General features: G+C 34.2%; 2 protein-coding genes across 3 annotated transcripts in view; one reads left to right on the forward strand and one right to left on the reverse strand.

The window, feature by feature from the left end:
- Window positions 1-2593, reverse strand: part of LOC113396801 (paired amphipathic helix protein Sin3a) — a 40780-nt gene extending 38187 nt beyond the window's left edge. Inside the window, exon 1 of one of the 2 annotated variants that reach the window (XM_064219515.1) lies at window positions 2402-2593. The gene's annotated coding sequence lies outside the window, so the exon portion shown is untranslated. Of the gene's footprint in view, window positions 1-1200; window positions 1574-2401 lie in introns of those variants that run through there. The other variant, XM_064219516.1, reaches the window with a different exon arrangement.
- Window positions 2594-3167: 574 nt separating this feature from the next.
- Sel (seele) lies at window positions 3168-17614 on the forward strand. The gene is made up of 7 exons (XM_026634872.2): window positions 3168-3378; window positions 3452-3519; window positions 4609-4708; window positions 9168-9322; window positions 10105-10197; window positions 13932-14027; window positions 17340-17614. Exons 1-7 carry the CDS (start codon window positions 3291-3293, stop codon window positions 17493-17495), a joined length of 756 nt encoding a protein of 251 aa, XP_026490657.1. The 5' UTR covers window positions 3168-3290; the 3' UTR covers window positions 17496-17614.
- The last annotated feature ends 1587 nt before the right edge of the window (window positions 17615-19201 follow it).

Raw genomic sequence — 19201 nt, forward strand, 5'->3', positions numbered from 1 at the left:
ATAAAAAATATATTACGCCAAAGTTATATAAGTTTAAAGCAAAAAAAAATAATTAAAAAAAGTGCTATGCACTAAATAAGAATTCTGGAATTTTTCATAAAAAAATTAGACCACTTCTTGTGACGATTTAAATCTTAAATCCGTTTTACCATATATGAATTTTAAAGGTAATTTAACTAAATGCGAAAGTTTTGATGGATGGATGTTACTCAATCACTCCAGAACGGCAGAATGGATCGGAATGAAATTTGACACAAAGATAGATAATAGTCTGGAATAGCACATAGGTTGACTTTTAACCCGGAAAAATGTACCCAACACCTGCCCCATACCAAAACAAAAGGTCAACAAGCCGTGGTTGCAAATGTTAAAATTTTGAAAATATCATATCTCCTAACCTATGTTATATAATATATACTTTTGTGTTTAGCCTTAAAAAATAGGCTGAACACAAAATTATTACATCATTTAAAATCTACATATTTGTATAAGCAATAATATACGTAGTGTGCGTGACCTATAAATACATGTTAGGATACTACGCAAGTATGCGAACACATAATTATAAAGTAAATAAATACGTTTGAGTGAGTAAAGTTAACTACAATAACTAATAACCACTATGAAAAAAATATAATTACAGCTCCGAAAACGATATTATTACAATTTACGAGTATTCAATTCATTTATCACGCATTAATTTTATCCATTGTTATGAACGTAGGATACGAAACGGTTAGCCTTGAAATTTCTTATCGTTTATACAAGTGACTGGGGATTGAAAAGTGCGACGTTGCCAGCATTCCGCGCCCGCTATTGCGTCTTAAATTTACAATTACGGCCGCCATCTTGTTTAGAATTATCAGATGCAACTCAGCTATTATAAGCGGTTTATTTTACCCTTGTTTTTGATTTTTGCTTTTTATTTGGAATACCACTTCTAGTCGTTATGAATTAAATATTAAAACAAAAATGTTAAAAACTTTGAAAAAAATTGTAATCACGTGGTTACGTAACCTCTGAAAAAAGTCGCTAATGCATCCGAGATTTCATTTAATATGTTAACATTTAAGCTGCTGATAACTCGAGAGCAGATATGGACATGCATGCGACATATGTGTCTAGATCATCGAGATTGTAGATCGCTAGGCATATCCATAGCTAGCTAAGTGTCGGCGCAATATGGTTGAAGATACGTACATTGAGGTCGGACACTGGCTTGCGGGGCGCACGCCCCGCGGTCACAGGGCACCATTCGGGCCGACCAACAACCAGATACATCACAAATACGGACATTTTAACGAGGATACCACGGTATCGATCACGCACAGGCGCCATTTTGAACCGACACTGAGCGCACCGTGTCGCGGTGTTGCCACGTCGCTCATTTCCAAACCGCGCTTCTATTTCGGGCTCGCTCCCCCCGCACCGCTCTACCGTGACGCTCGGCGAGTCCGCAAACAGAGCGGCCGATGGTCGACAAAACATTCATGACTATCACCCACTTCGCGGTGCCTATACCATGTATAAATATGAAATCTAGTCGGCCGCTGGCGGACAAAGCGAGCGACGTAACAGCGTCTAAGATGATAAGATAGTACATAATATAATATAGCGAGCGTGATACATCGCGCCGGCTTTCACCGGAGCGGGGCGAGGCACGGCCGCGCAGGACATGTGCCATTGGCCACCGCAGAGATCGATAGACAAACACCGACGAGGACGCCGACCTATATACTATAATAAGCCTTACGGCGCTAAACATAGGGACCATTTTTGTAGAGCCTATACTATAAACAAACTACCGCACAACTACACTGACGTACTCGATGTAAGTACACACGAACACAGCTCCGTAGAAACGACGCGGGGAACGGCAGAGCGCGGCCCGAGCGATGAATGTATATCATCATGTATTATGGCACTTTTCTAGAGTCGAAATTCCTATACCCGGCGCACCCAGCGCTCCCCGACGAAGGACAAAGGGCCGATTTCACACGGAAAACAAAGGGAAACGCCGGTAGGATTCAGCACTTGCTTGTTTACGATGATTGCATTTTTTTCTCAATTAACCGAACGTCGCGTTGCCAAGTCGTCGTAGAGAGCGCGCGGTATATCATTATGAAATTAACTAATTCTTTAGACAATACTCTCGATTCTAACTCGAATATATAAAGAATTTAAACAGCATTAATTAATCGTGTTTGGTGTTACGTTGTAAAACTTGCAACGTATGGGAGAGCACAGGTGTGGACACATCGTATATACAATATGGTACTTAAATATTGCTTTCTGACTACAAGGGTGTTGAATTCGGCAAAAGAAGCAATTTGTATCAATCAAAAACCTAATTAATAAGCATCAAATAGGATAAGACGCAGTCTGTCAACTGGGCACTTACCTTTATTTTTACTTGAAACGGACTTCTTTCTTCGTTATAATCACGGGATTGTCACTTCTCAGCGAAATAAACAAGTAGATTATGGTATTTTGAGATTTTGAGAAGATTTGATATGCACAAAAAAAATATACATTACGTTGAGCAAACGTCCTACGCGCATAGAGACCGAATGCGAACTGTTGGTTTAGTTTGGGTCGGTTGATGGTGGAGGGCGGCGGGCGGAAAACCGGAGAATGGGTGAGCGAGGGAGCAAGAAAGGACAAATTCTTTTTTATTATGATGTCTGAATAAATGTTTTAAAATATAGAAAATAGCTCAAATTAATTTTATATTTCATTTTTAGACATATTTACTATCGAGTTGTCACTACCACAAGCGATATGTGAATTTTAGTTTTTGTTTTGACATCCGTTCACATTTTGATTGAAAGCCGAAGCATTCAACTATCATACTTATTTTCTAAGTGTGCTACAAAATATTAAGAGATAATAGTGTTGCCAATTTATACAATATAAACATATACATTTATGTTATTGTTTTCTTTTTAACAATAATGATTTAACTTTTTCATTAATTTCAATTTTTTCTTACGATAAAATACTTTTGTACGTATTTAATTTTGCACTTATTATGATTTCGTATAAATTTTAAAGCCTCATAAGTACTTAATTTACAACATTACCTATCTAATTTTTAACAAAACCAATTTTTAATAATTGATTTGTCATCTGTCATCCATCTTATTTGTAATTACCAATATACCAATCAGCGTTGAGTTCGTGTATTTGAAGGAAATTGATAAACTATGTAACACGTCCTACGAATTTTAAAGTCATTTTTCCGAGATTTTCATTGAAATTGCACATCGCTTTAGTAAAAACTTTTTAAAATGCGGTTAAACGCTGCTATTTTCAGTTTTGCTGTTTTATTCGTTGTGGTGTCTGCGAGAATAGATCCACAAAATTTAAGATGTTTAGGTTTGTTTACCTCGTGTTTACATTTATTTTCCTTATTTAAAACTAATTTTATAAGTGATATATTTAATTACAGTGTGTCAGAAGACCTTCGAAGAGCTTAATGTGGTCATTAAGGGCGTAGATAAATGGAAAAAGGTTGAAGTAAGTATTTAATTAAATATTTCCTTGTTTCCGAATACTATTTATTTAACAGCAGCTAATACATTGAATTTAAAATATAAAGTTTTAGTATTTTTATAATTAACCTTAACTTACTTCCCTTCACGTGTTTGCGGGACTGCTTTTTTTATTTAATTTTTTATAAAGTTTAAGTTCACTTTAGTTGAGCTCTTTGTTAGTTTATTTAAAATTAAGTCAGAAAAAAGCAGCAGTAACTTCGAAGATTATACAACTTGAATAAATATTTAAATTTTTTTTTTTAATAAGAGTAACTACTGAATTTTTGTACCTGCACTTGGTTTTATAAAAGCCTAATCAGGTGAAGATCAATTTAATTTTGACTATGAATCTACTATTTAGCTGTTATTTTTATGCTGCCATTCAATCATAAGTGTTGTGTATTAATTTCAAGGGATTTTAACACAAAAACAATGTTATTATAGTTAAAGGACATTGATTGTCATGTCTGTAGAGTTCAACGGCCACATTACAAAACTCTCAGTACTTTAAGAAATCTCTGTTATAGTAGCATCTCTGATTTAAACTTTTGTTACTGGTTAACATTCAAATAATTCTAGAATATGACACCTTTTTCAGCTAAACTAAATAACAAAATTCTATTTATGATATTCTATATATCTAGACACAAAACCATCTTGCTTCACACAATTATGCATGTAATAAGTCTGTATATAATTTTCTAGATTGAAAAACAAACATCAAACAAAAAAATTATGTTTCTTTCTGGCTGTAAAGTCAAAAAAAAAAAAAAATAGCCAGTAGGAACTTCTCGGCTTTCCTCTATTATATATTATATATAAGTATTATACATTTAAAGTATTGGATCACTCTATTATTGAACTACAAAGAAATCCATTGTATAGTTTAAAAGATCTAAACGTACAGATGGCTGGAAGTGACTTTGTTTTATACTATGTAGAGAATATTTCAATTTAATAATAAACAAAGTTAGCAGACATTAATCATTAATTTTACCATTAAATATAAGTAATTAGGTTAGTTTTGTTTCGGTTTTAATGTATAGTTTAATTGTGTTGTTTTTTTTTACAGGTCGGTAACTTCAGAATGGACGCAGAAGGTAACACAATGCAACAGAAGGTGCCGGCTCATCGTTCGGCTGTTTACATATCTGAAGTGATCGATGAAATTTGTAAGTTGTTAAATATTTATATCATTGAAAACTTTTATATATTTGATTTATAGCGCAATAAAAATGAATTGTTTTTACAAATGGCTTAATGTTAAAGCATTCTCTGTAAAAGTGATTATTGGGTAACGATAAAAATATACTTATTTTCTAAATCTAATCAAAGCTGAGATAAAAATTAGACAGTAAAGTTTATGACAATAGGTCGTGAATAATGTGACCATGTGTTCCAATATGAGTGGGATAATCCCATTTTCAAGCTATGTGTAACAGATGTCTGTGGAAGGGGGGGGAGGGTATGTCAAGGTTATTTAAACAGGTTAAATATTTATTTCTCTCATTCTAACATCATAGATATCTTAAAATTAATTGTTTCTTAAACAATATTTATATTTAAAGCCATTGGTAAGCCTGCAGCTTCGCTCTCGTTGTAGGGGTTGGTCGTCAGGTATAAAAGTATATCTTTCCCTTTTCAAGCTAGCTAGCTAACAAATTTCAAAAAATTTGATCAATGGTTTGATCGTAAAAGAGCAACGGACAGACTGACACAGTTTCTTTCGTATTTATAATATTAGATAGATGTTTGGATGATTGTTATAATAATAAATAAATAAATTGTTTGTCCTGACTGACTATAAGTCAGGATAGTCAGATATATTAACTCGGAAAGCTGAAATTTGGAACATTGATTTATTTTATTAGATACGTATCTACTAAGAAAAGAATTTGAGAATTTTCAACTTAAGCTTATACGCCGCTCCGGTGACACTGCATGTATTTTACTTATTTGAAGTCAGGACGGGAAGCTTATAATGCATGATTATAAAACCTCGAGCTCCGCAATTGTATGATCAGTGTTACATAGTTTGTTTACAAAATAAGACGACATCGGATAAATATTTTGTATCGGTGTTGTTTCATTTGCAGTAGACATTATGTTCTGACGAAAAAGCCTCGAATTTATCTACAATTCGTAACATTATCAACGAGTATGTAAATTTATGTTTGTATCTTTATGTGGCTAGATAGATTGTCTAAGCTGAGAACGCGTCGAAAAAAATTGCGGCCAACTGTTGGCCTCTAAGTACGCACACTAGTATGATGTTTGGAATGTCAAGCGCAGCTTTCGCACACCAAGATAATAAAGTTGACTCGTCTGTCTTAGTTCTTTCGTAGTGCGACACTGTCTAAATATTCAAATAAAATCTAATGTTTTTTATCTTGGAAACTTTCGATGTATTTAACAAGTGAAGTCTTCACGATTTGTTTTAGTTCTATTTTTTTCAAGTATTAGGCAAGATGTGAATTTTGATCGAAGCGTTTATAACTTAACGTTTTATTGCCACGTTTCTTATACATACTGGTTTCTATTGTCACTATAGAAATTACTGCATTTTCATTTAAAACAGTATAAAATCAGAATTTTATTAGGACGGATGTAGACTTTATGATGGATTTAAATGTTCATGAGTATGGAAGATGATGTGGAGGGACATTAATATTCAATCCCCCCCCTCCCTAAAGGTGTGTGTTGAACTTTTAAACTTAACAGGAAGATATCCCAGGCCTCTACCCGGGAACCTCTATTTATGGAACCAAATTTTCCAAGTCAATTATATAAATATTGTTAGGTTTCAATGGATTACTAATGATAACATGATAAGATATATTATACTTGTTAATCCAGTGATAACAATATCATATTCGGATGTTAGTTTCTAGTATTTAACTTTGGATTTTAAAGCCGATTTTAAATCTTCTATACATTTAATAAAATTGGAGAGTCTGTTTGTAATAGTAAATTAACAGTTTTTTATTAAATGCATACGGTACATATACCAAAAAAATACATTTTTTACAATTTTCGTCTGTGTTTGTTCAGGCTAATCTATGGAATGACTGGACCGATTTTGATGGGACTTTCACTGGCAGATAACTGATGTAATAAGGAGTAAATTAGGCTACTTTTGTTTTAGAATTATATATAAAATTATAATAGTCACGCTGCAATGTCCGAATACTGTCCAGTACCGCGCGCAGCCCTCGCGTATGACACCACTCCGCCGTCACGTCGCGTGCCTCCCACCAACAACTTAATATCACAAAAAATGCCCAATAAAAAAATAATAAGCAATGGTAAAAATTGCGAACTGATCAATAACTTTTTGTTAAATTTAAAGGCGCGCGAAAGTTTTGGGAAAAGACAGGCTGATTTTTTTAAATTCATCCCTGGAAAAATGTAAGGTGACGGTTTGTGCTATAGGCAAAGTATTATTAATTATTTATTTATTTTAGGACAACCAACAATAGATATAATATTGCATCAAAATAAAAAAAAATACATTTCAAAGTTATCTAGGCAAAAGTTCTGCTACTGACAGGTAGTCTCACCGTGCACTATCGTATAGCACGATATGTATTGAAAATATAAAATAAATATAAGCACTAATTAGAGATAAGAAGTTATAATACATTTTTTATCTATTATATAATTAATAAAATCAAAAAAATATTCCAAAAAATTAGAAATAAGCACAAATAAATTCTTTTTTTTTTTCGATTGAACCGAGGTAATTAATGATTAATTTCAGTTTCAGTTAGTAACTTATATAAATTCAGAATTTAAATAGTTCTTATATGAATATAAACAAACTAATCAATTTTAAATACAATTTAAATACTATTTTAATAGTATATAATAATTGACCATACAGTCTCGTTTTCTGTCGGACAAGTCCTTAAATCAATTAAGAATTTTCTTGTTTCGAATAATAAATCTTTATAGAGAAAGTACATATGTTTTAAACAAATTTAAGTTTTAATAATATAATTATTAATAACATATTAGTACATGTAAATAAAAACATTTTGTTTTATAATTATAATTAGGTAGGCGTCTCGCTCCGATGGAAAATGAAGAAGTTTACATTATTTTTTTTTTGATACATTATAAAAATTTAGATAAAATAAAACAAACACGTGAAAGAATCGATAAAATATCTTAAGAAATAAGAAAGTTATGGGACTTCTAAGTTGGGGTTTTAAGAATAATTTTGTTATACGTGGCGTTCGGTCGTGTGACGTCATTTGACCTAGACGACACATCGGGTGTTCGCCGAGTACGTACGAAATACGAATGTATTGTTGTGTAGTTGCTCACGCCATTCGATTCGTATTTTGTTTATTACCCGATGGCAGAAGTTAAAAAAAATGCTTACAAATATTATATTGTTCCTATGTGTCAAAGCACAACATTTAAAAATCCCAATAAAATTTTTTTTCGTGTACCAAATAATATAACAATAAGGAAAAAATGGTGCAAAGTAATGAAGCGTGATTTAATTGGCCCTAAAAGCACCAAATATGTGTGTGAAGATCATTTTGATGTAAGTAACTATTAATATATCTTTTGAGTCGTGAGTAAGTTTGGAATAACTGATTCAGTAAAAATAACTATATATTTTATGTAAATTTATTTAAGTGCTGTGAAAATATAATTTATTTACAGGTTGAAAATGACACAGAAAATTTAGTAAAACATCGACTGGTTGGGGGAACATTAAAGTTAAAACCCGAAATATATTCTCATAAATTTGACTGTCAAAAGGCAGTGAAACCTCAAAAAGAACGAGGAGCATATGAAAAAAGATGTCGGATTGAATTTTATGAAAGTCTTAACAAAAGAAGCTCCGTCGACTTCAAGTCAATCGTCTTCTATTCAATGTTTCGAAATTATTGAGTGTGATGCCATGGAGTCAGATGAAACAGAGGATCCGCTACCAGAGAACATTACATTTCCAGAATCAATCGATTCGAATCATCCAAATAAAAAGAGAAACAAAAGAGTTCAAGTAAACAACCAACAACCAGTACTAAACTAGAATCTGTTTTTTACTTATAATTAGGTTTTTTATTTATAAATCATATTTGTAAGTTAGACCATGTGGTTGGTTAAATAAACTTAAAAGGATGTACTTACTTAAAAAGTTTAACTCCTTTTATTTCAGCACTAACATAAAACGGATTTGAAGAAAAAAAGTCCATCACTGTGTATATATCAATATTAGGCAAATTATCACTTTGTCCTTTGACAAAACCTTCTTCCATTATAGTAAAATAAAAACTAAACACTAATAAATAAAAAATAATAAAACGACTTTACGTTAAAAAACACGAAAAATACTTGAATGATTCGTTTCGTGGTGCGGTGATACCGAACAGGTCAAATGACGTCACAGGCGAATCGTAAACTATAGACGTTCCGTACTAAAATACGTAAACTTTAATAATCTATTTCTAAGTCATTTATTGATGGATTTCAAAAATTCTTTCAGTGATGGATTAGTTTTGGTCTATATTTTAATACCATTACGTTGAATATAATATTAACAACATCATGAAACTTCCTCATTAAACGTTTTAATAAATCTACGTTACCGATAGTGAAGTTTGAATTTTCTAGGCAAGAAAATGGATGATTACGTACGTGTGTACTACAAGTCGACCGGGAAGCTTGCGATTATGCAGCTCCTCATGCCGAGCGGTGGCATGAACCCTGAGTTCTCGAAGACCAAGTTCGTGACGGACGATGACCTGAACAAGAGTCTTGAGTACTACGTGAGTATAATAAAGATTTTAAGATTCATATCAAAATGATATTGTTCTCTAATATTCGCCCCAGTGCGAGGGAGGACAAATATGACGAACGGTTAAGACGTGTCAAACAAAAACAGAACAAATTTATTGACGTATTTATAATAATAGTAGTTAAATTAAATATGTTACCCTCTCTGTTTAGGCAAAAAAAAAGAGGGGAATAAAAGGAGGAGGAACAATGGAATTAAAAATTTTAAAGCTTATAATAATCTATAGTCTATTTCAAAAGATAAACAAATCTTAGATTTACGTAATCCAAGCGATTTTTTAATAGTCCATCTAAATTGTGAACTTCTAAGAGTTGTTGACTAATGTATATCTTTATTTGTACAATAGCAATATTCCACTGAACTACATATAGATATATTTTAATTTAACTCCCAAAGTTCCGATAGCAGCTTCGTCGAAATTCAAAACGGCATAGTGAACATCATAGATTATTCAAGCTCTCGACCAATGATATCGCGTCGATTCGATGTCAAATGTTGTTTATTTGGTGACTGGTACTTTTATCCTGTAGTCATTGGTATAGACTATAAGCACTGTTCCGCGTTGATTGGTCGCAGTCTCATACACACGTTCAGTAGTCTTACGTCATTGTCGCACAGATAAAAAAAGAATTTCATAATAACTTATACTAGAAAACTAAACAGAGGAATAACTAAATATTCGACTATGACGTATTGCTAATATTAATCAGTATATATATATTTTTTTATATGATTGTAATTCTATGTTTCCAGTGTGAGAGAATGTTTGAAGATAACGAAGATGAAATTACCGATCTGTACAAGAACAGGCCCGAGGATGACGTCATGCCGGACGCCGAACGAGAGGTGTGTATACGCTGTCCCTCTCTTGTGATGTCTGCCTGACTGCGCAGGAAATGTAATTGTGTAGACGTGTTTGTTAGTACTGTTTAGGCATGTGTCCGATATGTGTGTGTGTGTGATGTGTCCGAACATCAGATGTCACCGATTTTATGACGAGTAAACGTTTTCACCGCATCTAAAAAACTATGAATATCGTTTTGATACGTCATAGCGTTCAAAGTACGCTAACATTAATGATTAAACACATGAAATATTCGCCCTATCTCTCTCTAACTTTACAGTAACCCATCTGTGAGAAAGGGATGAAACGAATGTTAAATCGATTTCGATATCATATGCCTTTCTCACATATCGTACGGTGTTAAGTTAAACAAAGACAGGACGACATCTCAAATCGGATGTAAACACCGATATTTAATCCAAATATCCGTTACACAATTCTCAAAATTCGGATATCGCCCATGCCTAGTACTGTTGTGTTCCGGGTTTTAAAGGTCTTAGCTCCCAAGTTTGGTGGTGCATTGACGTTTTAAGTAAGGGACTTGTATTCGGAGACTTTTGCAAGGTTTATTTCAGCAAAAGCACTTTGTTATTGGTGAAAGTTAGATGTATCTACAGGCACAAGGGACATAACATCTCAGTTCTGAAGGTTGGTGGCGCTTGTAAGGAATGGTTAATGTTTCTTACAGCACCTATGTCTATGGGCGATAGTACTACTTACCATCAGGTCCATTGGTTTGTCCGTATAATCAAAAATATATATGAACGTATTAACTCACATCCAGTGGGATGCAGTCCTACACGACCTTAAAGAGTTTGTGCGATGATTGTTCAAACTCCAGGCTCCTATTGTGATTTTTTCGACAAATAGTACTGGTCTGAAACAATGTTTGATTGTGGAATCTCGGGATCTGCGATGTAGTCGTTTATATTGGTGGCCCATTAGTCACTCTAGCTACTGGTTTTAAATAATAAATAACAATGAAAAACCTGAATCAAGTAACGACACAAATTATAATAACTAAAATATGAAAACTTAATGTCACTTAGCTCACTGTTGGGCAAAAAAACGCGTCGGACCTATATTCAACCACCTTTAAGAATGCCAAACGAGCACAAAAGAAATATAATTTTGGTGCTAAATTCGACGTCTTTCCCCCAAAACGATAAATATTACTTTGAGACATGTTTAAGCAGTTACATTCTTAATAAGAGTTGTGATTGGTGATTTTTATAAGTGATACGGCGTTCAATTTATACCGATACGTAGACATTTTTGAAAACTTGCATTTTTGACAAGTAATCTGTCAAATATGAGTAATGTTTAAATAGGATTTTTTCTACAGATTGAATTAGATAGAGACCAAACTTTTGTACAGTATTTTTTTTTCGAGTAACTGATAAATATTTGGCTCAGATTCCCTTTCAAAAGTGACGTGAAAACGGCTAAACTATAAGGGCTTTCAACACTCTTGTCATTATTTTTATGTCCATGTTGATAAGTGACATGTCATTCAGAGACGTCTCAGTGATCAACAGGTTCAATACCGGTAGTGATCACCGACTTGTCCGAGGCTCTCTGAATATCAATTTTAAGGCCGAGCGCGTCCGTCTGATGAAGTCTACACTCCGACCATCCCTGCTCCAAACCACTGCGGGATCTGAAACGTTCCAGTCAAACCTGGAGAACCGATTCGCTGCCATGAAAACCACAACAGACGTAAACCAGAACCTCAAAAATGTAGTGAGAATTCTCAGGGAAGAAGCCACGAGATTTTGTAGCATGCAGCGTAAGGGCAGAAAGTCCAAACTTTCGGAAGAGACTTTAGGGCTAATGAAGAAACGACGTGAAAACCCACCTGTCACTTCGTCCGAGAAACGGCAACTAAACCAAGAGATCAGCAAGCGCGTACGACACGACCTCCGGTGCTCCAATACTCTTACGATTGAAAGAGCCATCGAGCAGAATCGGGGGTCTAAGGTGTTCGTACAATCTCTTGGAAGAAGCCACCTGACGAAGTTGACCACAGCAAGTGGAGAAGTCGTTTCTTCCAAGCCGGCAGTTCTTTCGGAAGTAGAGGACTTCTACGGCCGGTTATACGCATCGCATGCATCTCGACCTGATCCCGAAAATGAGGATCCTAGAGCTACATTAACACGCCATTTCACCGAAGACCTGCCAGAAGTCAGTATTGGCGAAATTGAGATTGCTCTTAAACAGCTTAAAAATGGAAAAGCCCCTGGAGAGGACGGCGTTACAACAGAGCTATTGAAAGCAGGAGGTAAACCCGTACTGAGGGAGCTCCAGAAGCTTTATAACTCTGTCCTCTTCGAAGGGAGAACTCCGGAGGCGTGGAGTAGGAGTGTGGTCATCCTGTTCTTCAAAAAGGGAGACAAGACCCTGCTGAAGAACTATCGACCCATATCCCTAATGAGCCACATCTATAAGCTGTTTTCAAGAGTGATCACGAACCGTCTTGCGCGAAGATTCGACGAATTCCAACCCCCGGAACAGGCCGGATTTCGGAGCGGATACGGCACCATAGACCACATCCACACAGTGCGGCAGATTATACAGAAGTCCCATGAGTATAATCGGCCCCTGTGTCTTGCATTCGTGGACTATGAGAAGGCGTTTGATTCGGTTGAAATCTGGGCTGTTCTGGAGTCCCTGCAGCGTTGCCAAGTTGGTTGGCGATACATCCAAGTGATGAGATGTCTCTACAAGGCCGCCACCATGTCCGTCCAAGTACAGAGTCGGCAAACGAATCCCATACCATTGCATCGAGGAGTGAGACAAGGGGACGTTATTTCCCCCAAATTGTTCACTAATGCAATGGAGGACATGTTCAAGACGCTGAACTGGAAAGGGCGTGGCATCAACATCAATGGCGAGTACATCTCTCACTTGAGATTCGCAGACGACATCGTCATCATGGCAGAAACGCTGCAGGACCTGCAACAGATGCTGAATGAGCTGGCTGATTCTTCTATACGCATCGGCCTACGGATGAACTTGGATAAAACCAAGGTCATGTTCAATGAACATGTTCTACCGGAACCGATTGCGATACACGGTACCGTCCTCGAAGTTGTTCAAAAATATGTCTACCTCGGGCAGACATTGCGATTAGGTAGAAACAACTTTGAGGATGAGTTGAATAGAAGAATTCAGCTAGGTTGGGCAGCATTTGGGAAGCTACGACGAATCTTCACATCGTCGATCCCACAGTGCCTTAAGACGAAAGTCTTCAACCAGTGCGTCCTACCCGTCATGACATACGGAGCCGAAACGTGGACACTCACGACAAAGCTGGTCCACCGGGTTAAAGTCGCTCAGCGTGCTATGGAAAGGGCTATGCTCGGAGTATCTCTGAGGGATCGCATCAGAAATGAGGTGATCCGTCAGAGAACCAAGGTCATCGACATAGCCCACCGGATTAGTAAGCTGAAGTGGCAGTGGGCTGGCCATATTTGTCGTAGAACCGATAACCGTTGGGGAAAACGTGTTCTAGAGTGGAGACCGCGTCTCGGCAAACGTAGTGTAGGACGTCCTCAGGCACGGTGGAGTGACGATTTGCGCAAGACGGCTGGCAGGAGCTGGATGCGAGTTGCCGAAGAAAGACCACAGTGGCGTGCATTTGGAGAGGCCTATGTCCAGCAGTGGACGAATGCGGGCTGATGTGTGTGTGTGTGTTGATAAGTGCCCAAATTTTAGAAAATGTTTCAAATTCCAGATCTGCTTCAATCACGCCAAGTACTGCGAGGAATGGATGTTGCCGAATGAGGAGGACACCACCTGGACACCGGAGATGGAAGCGGAGTATGTTAAGGTAAGACCTACTCCTCGAGTTATACTCAGACACATAGATTTACCTTTAGCGTAGAGGAATTTGAGACAGGTATCCTTAAAGTATAGATAAATCTAACTTCTCCAAGTGGTCTCTTAACAAAGGTTGGTTTTGGATATTATATATAAAAGATCAGGGAAAAAAAATTATACTTATTTCGAACGTAAACGCAATATCAAATCAAATATATTTATTGTTAATACATCAAAGAGGCCCTGTACCCCTAAACTAGGAGAACCCGTATCTTAGGGGCCAGTGACTTCCCAATCAGTGTTTACATTTATTAGAATTATTATTAAGTTTAAATTTATGTTTAAATGTATTAAGAGAGTACAGAGAAATAGAGAAAAAAGATTACAATACAAAAATATGTCAAATAAATTTGGTAAAGAAATTTTCTTTATTATATGTACTGTAATATAATGAATGCATGTGTGTGTGAGTGTGTCTGTGTATGCGCAATAAAAATAAATTATATTATTTAATCTATTCCATTCACATTACACGTCTCATTATTCTTCAAACGGTACACTAAGTTACACCAATAGTCAGTATAAATCACAACCACTCCTCCTCACCTCCACCTCGCACGACCACTCTGTGGAACCAGCTTTCGCCGGCGGTTTTTCCGAACCGATACGACTTAGGAACCTTCAAGAAAAGAGCGTAATCTTTCCTGAAAGGCCGGCAACGCACCTGCAAGCCCCCCGGTGTCGCAGATGTCCATGGGCGGTGGTAGTCACTTTCCATCAGGTGAGCCTCCTGCTCGTTTGTCACCTCTACCATAAAAAAAAAAAAAATACTTATTTTTGCTGCTGACTGCTCATTGCTAATATCACTCCGTTTGAACGAAATATATTAAAAGTATAATCACGTGTTCGTTGCTAACGGTACTGACGTTCGGTCAACGTTGATAGACGTCGGTTAACGTCACACGTCGTTTATACGTGATGCTTGATTAAGCTACACAGGATTACAATGAGAATTAAATATATATATATATATATATATATATATTGTTTAAAACGTCCATTAATATTACTGATAATAACATTTAAAAAATATAAATGAAAATGAAACATTTTTTTTTAGGATACGAATATTTAAACATTAAAAACAGTGTATATACTAATGTTATAATTGCGAACGTAACTCTGTTTGTTACGTATCACGCTAAAACCGCTGAATAGATTTAGGTGAAATTATCGGTTTTTATTTAAATTCTACCTTCTCTCCTCGAGGGGGTAAAATGGGGGTTTACGGTTTTATGCTATAAGGAAAGTTTTATGGATATAAAACTGTCTGCAGTATGTAATATAGTAGAGAAATGTGCCAATTACATGGATTATTTTAATATAAGGTTTGTTTATGTTTTGTTCTTTCATTGGAAATATTTATTTAGACTATGTATAGAAGAAATGCATATATATATATATACTGTAACCAACCACTAGAAATAAAGACCAATAAACAAGTTTTACATTGCTATTCTTGCTGTTCTTCTAATCAAAGTCAATTCCAATGAAAAAAGGACAAAAGATAAACAAACCTTAGATTTATATATTTCAAGTGATTTGCTAATAACTCTGCTATATTACACTGCAGACAGTTCTTGATTAATATATATCTTTATTTATAATGTAACATTTTTTCACTGAACTATTCCTCCATATCCACATATTATATCCACTTCAATTATACCCTTAAAGTGCCGATATCTGATTCGTCATCATTAAAAACGTAATTTTTTCGCAAATCCAAAGTGAATTTCATAGACTAATGAAGCTCTCGACCAATGATATCGCGTCTATTTGCTGTCAAAAGTTGAATATACTGTACATTTAATTTAATTCAATGTTATTGTTGTTTAATAATTTGTGCTAAAACCAATTAAAACAATATAGACAAAATCGTTTGGATTACGAAGACAAATCGAAATATAAAACATAGAAAAAGAAAAAAAAAAAATCTTAATTTAGGCATAACGAAATATTGAATTAAATAAGAAAAACAAAGGACGCATGCCATACAATAAAAATATAAGGTATGCATTATAATTCTCACTAGTGTAAAAGTAATTGGCTAGTATATATATAATATTTGTAGAAAAATTGATACGCAATGAATCCTAAGTGAAATAATACTACAAAACCTAACTTAACACTATCTGTGACGTTTGATGTAGATACACTGACAGAATATGTCACTGTCAGTGCGTCAAAATAAGATTAGTTTTATTGTGCAACTAAAGTGACTTTTAGATAAGTTCTAATACAAAAGCTGTAAGGATGATATTAAACAGATCACTCGTATTATAGATAAATTGTAAATTAATTATGTATGAAATTGAGTGTTACTAAAGGATGAGTAATACAAACTATAACATTAACTAAATTGATTCCGAAACACATCATGTGTATACAAGAATTGCTGTTAACTATATCTAAACTAAGAAAGTAATGTTACGTAATAATACAAATAGAAAATTAGTACAAATATATAATACAAAAACTAAAGAGATAAAATATTCATAATTAATTGAATATATTACTAGAATCTTAAGAAGAGATCATACCTATACAGGAATTGTGTGTCAACAATAAATTAAGGAAGGCAATTACACAAACAAAAATACGACAGAAAGCTATTGCCCCAGTTGCCCCCCTCCCCTCCTCCTAAATCGAACGACTTACCGTCAGGTGGCCAGTGTGGTGGCAGGTGTTCTACTATAACATAATTTATTAATTATAACTTTTTATCTGTAATACCAATATTTGAAATATGTGAAAAATTCGAAAGAGTTTGAAGCGTATAATTTATTCCGTTCGAATAAGTAAATAAACAGATTTGGCCTTGAATTTACATGACATTAGTGTTTAACTGGTGAAGGGAAAAGTGTCGAATGAGTATTTGAATGAATGAATGAATGAATGAATATACACGTTTACACACCTATATACATATATATATATCACCGTAGAATTGTAAATACCGTTTGATTGTAATCTATCTCGCGAAACGTCAAAAATTTCGATAGTATATGATATTTCGATTAGGTTAGAGTAAAGCTTATCTAGATACTAATGTTGTAAATGCGAAAGTAACTCTGACTGTCGCTCTAACGGTCAAACGACTGAACCGAACTTGATGAAATTTGGTTTAGATTAAGCTTGAACTCTAAGAATAACATTAGCTACTATTTATGCCTCATATCTGACAACCAAATCCTAAAAATAGAACATAATATTTTAATATAAAAATAGAACTTAATACTGAATGCATAATTTTTATCAGGTACACGGACCAGATCCATATGGTTTTGGTGGTATGCCCCAACAGCAGATACAACAGGAACCAGACGATGAAGACTACGACGACGCAGACGATGTTGAAGATGTTCCCGCTGAGGAGGACACCCAGGAACCGTCTCCGGCCAAGGTTGAATTGTAGAGTTAATATGTTTTAAACCATGTGTGCTTGGAGTATGTGTATATTTAGGTTTAATATTATGTCATGGTTTTATTAATAATAATAGTCCAAATACTTTTCTATTTGTTTTTATATATATATTTTTGTTGCAATGAATTTAAATGTAATGTAGTCACATTTTTAAATATGGCAATGAATGTATTAAATGTATTATTTATTATATTTAATAATTGGGTGATACCACAGATAATTTTTATTTATGAAAGTTTTTTTTTTCTATTTTAGACTCGAGAATTAAATGTTTGAGCTGATTTTTTTTTAGTATATTATAATATGTATACAGAATGAAGTATTATTTATATATTTATTTTGTAAAGGTAATTAATAAATGAATATAAAGTTTAAATGGAGATAACTTATATGAAATGTTTTGAGATATATATATATTATATAGACGCGGAATATTTTGAAATAACTAATAGTAACACTTTCAGACGTCTGTAGGTGTGTGGTCCACGAGTGTTAATATGTAAATTATTGTTTTTTTTTTTCATGTTTCTATTTGTCAGCGTCTTCCTAAATATTGTTATTATTGATTTAAAACTTTTGATTGTGTGTTATTATGATTTATGTTATATTATGTCAAGCTCGAGAACTCGTAACTTGATTTAATTTGTATTCTATAAGAAAATGTGCCTTATTTATGGAACTTTGAGTTATTTTCCCAGAGTCATATCCGAGTTTTGATATATATAGCATCGTATTGCCATAAATATGATTCAAATATGATTAAACTATTGTTGTGATATATATTACAGTTTTTCATAAAGGTTGAGGATTGTATGAGGTGTTTATATATCTCAATTTTTTGTTATTTGAATGAAATGATTCATGTATGACTTTTTTTTTTTACTTATATATATGTATATTATTGTAAAATTTGTGCAGATTAATTTGTTGGAAGATTTTTCTTTGGTCAGTTTTTATATTGAGATTATTCGCTTGATGTTATGTTCTGATTATGTCAATTGGAAGTATTGTGTTTTTTTTCTTAAGTTTTAGTTACAAAGGCTTAACAGTTTCACACTTTCTTAAAATCATTGATTGTTGAAATGTAATTTCTTTAGAATCGTTGTGATTTTAAACTCGGGTGAAACAAAAAATAATTCAATTATTAAGTTTCACTTCCACTGCGTTTGTATTGCACACACACACACAATATTGTGTTATTTTATGTATGGATAGGGTACTTTTCACGGTGAGATTATGACAATAAAATGTAAATCTTAGACTGGATTGTTAATATAGAATATTATTCCAATGGCTGATACAGTAGACATAAACTAACCTTAGACATTCCATGCAATTTGCCAACAACTCTATCATGTACTTCAAACAGTGAATATCTTTTAAAAATCACTATTTTTTTTTTGAGAGATAATTCCTATGTATATTTAAAATAAATTCAATTATAAAATAAAACTTCAGTCGACATCAATGATTACAACGATACAATAATTGATATAATTATATCGTGAAAATTCAAGGTCAATATTGTTTATCTGTCTACAGCTGCCATTAACGTATGAATTTTAAGTGAGGGTACTTTTTTTATTAAGTCCTAATTGCCAAGTTTGTCGTCCAGCCGGATCGCGCGCAATATTTCGTATTGATAAGCCATTGGTACTGTTCGAAGTGTATGCTTAAAAGTTTTTAAGCAGGTGCGT

Source organism: Vanessa tameamea, chromosome 28 (genome assembly GCF_037043105.1).
Source record: "Vanessa tameamea isolate UH-Manoa-2023 chromosome 28, ilVanTame1 primary haplotype, whole genome shotgun sequence".
NCBI lineage: Eukaryota > Metazoa > Arthropoda > Insecta > Lepidoptera > Nymphalidae > Vanessa > Vanessa tameamea.

What these genes read in the sequence shown, in the direction of transcription:
- Sel (XM_026634872.2), top strand. Translation starts at nt 3,291, where the DNA reads ATGCGGTTAAACGCTGCTATTTTCAGTTTTGCTGTTTTATTCGTTGTG. An exon ending in ATAAATGGAAAAAGGTTGAA is followed by an intron (nt 3,520 to 4,608) that starts GTAAGTATTTAA and finishes TTTTTTTTACAG; the next exon opens with GTCGGTAACTTCAGAATGGA. An exon ending in TGCCGGACGCCGAACGAGAG is followed by an intron (nt 10,198 to 13,931) that starts GTGTGTATACGC and finishes TTCAAATTCCAG; the next exon opens with ATCTGCTTCAATCACGCCAA.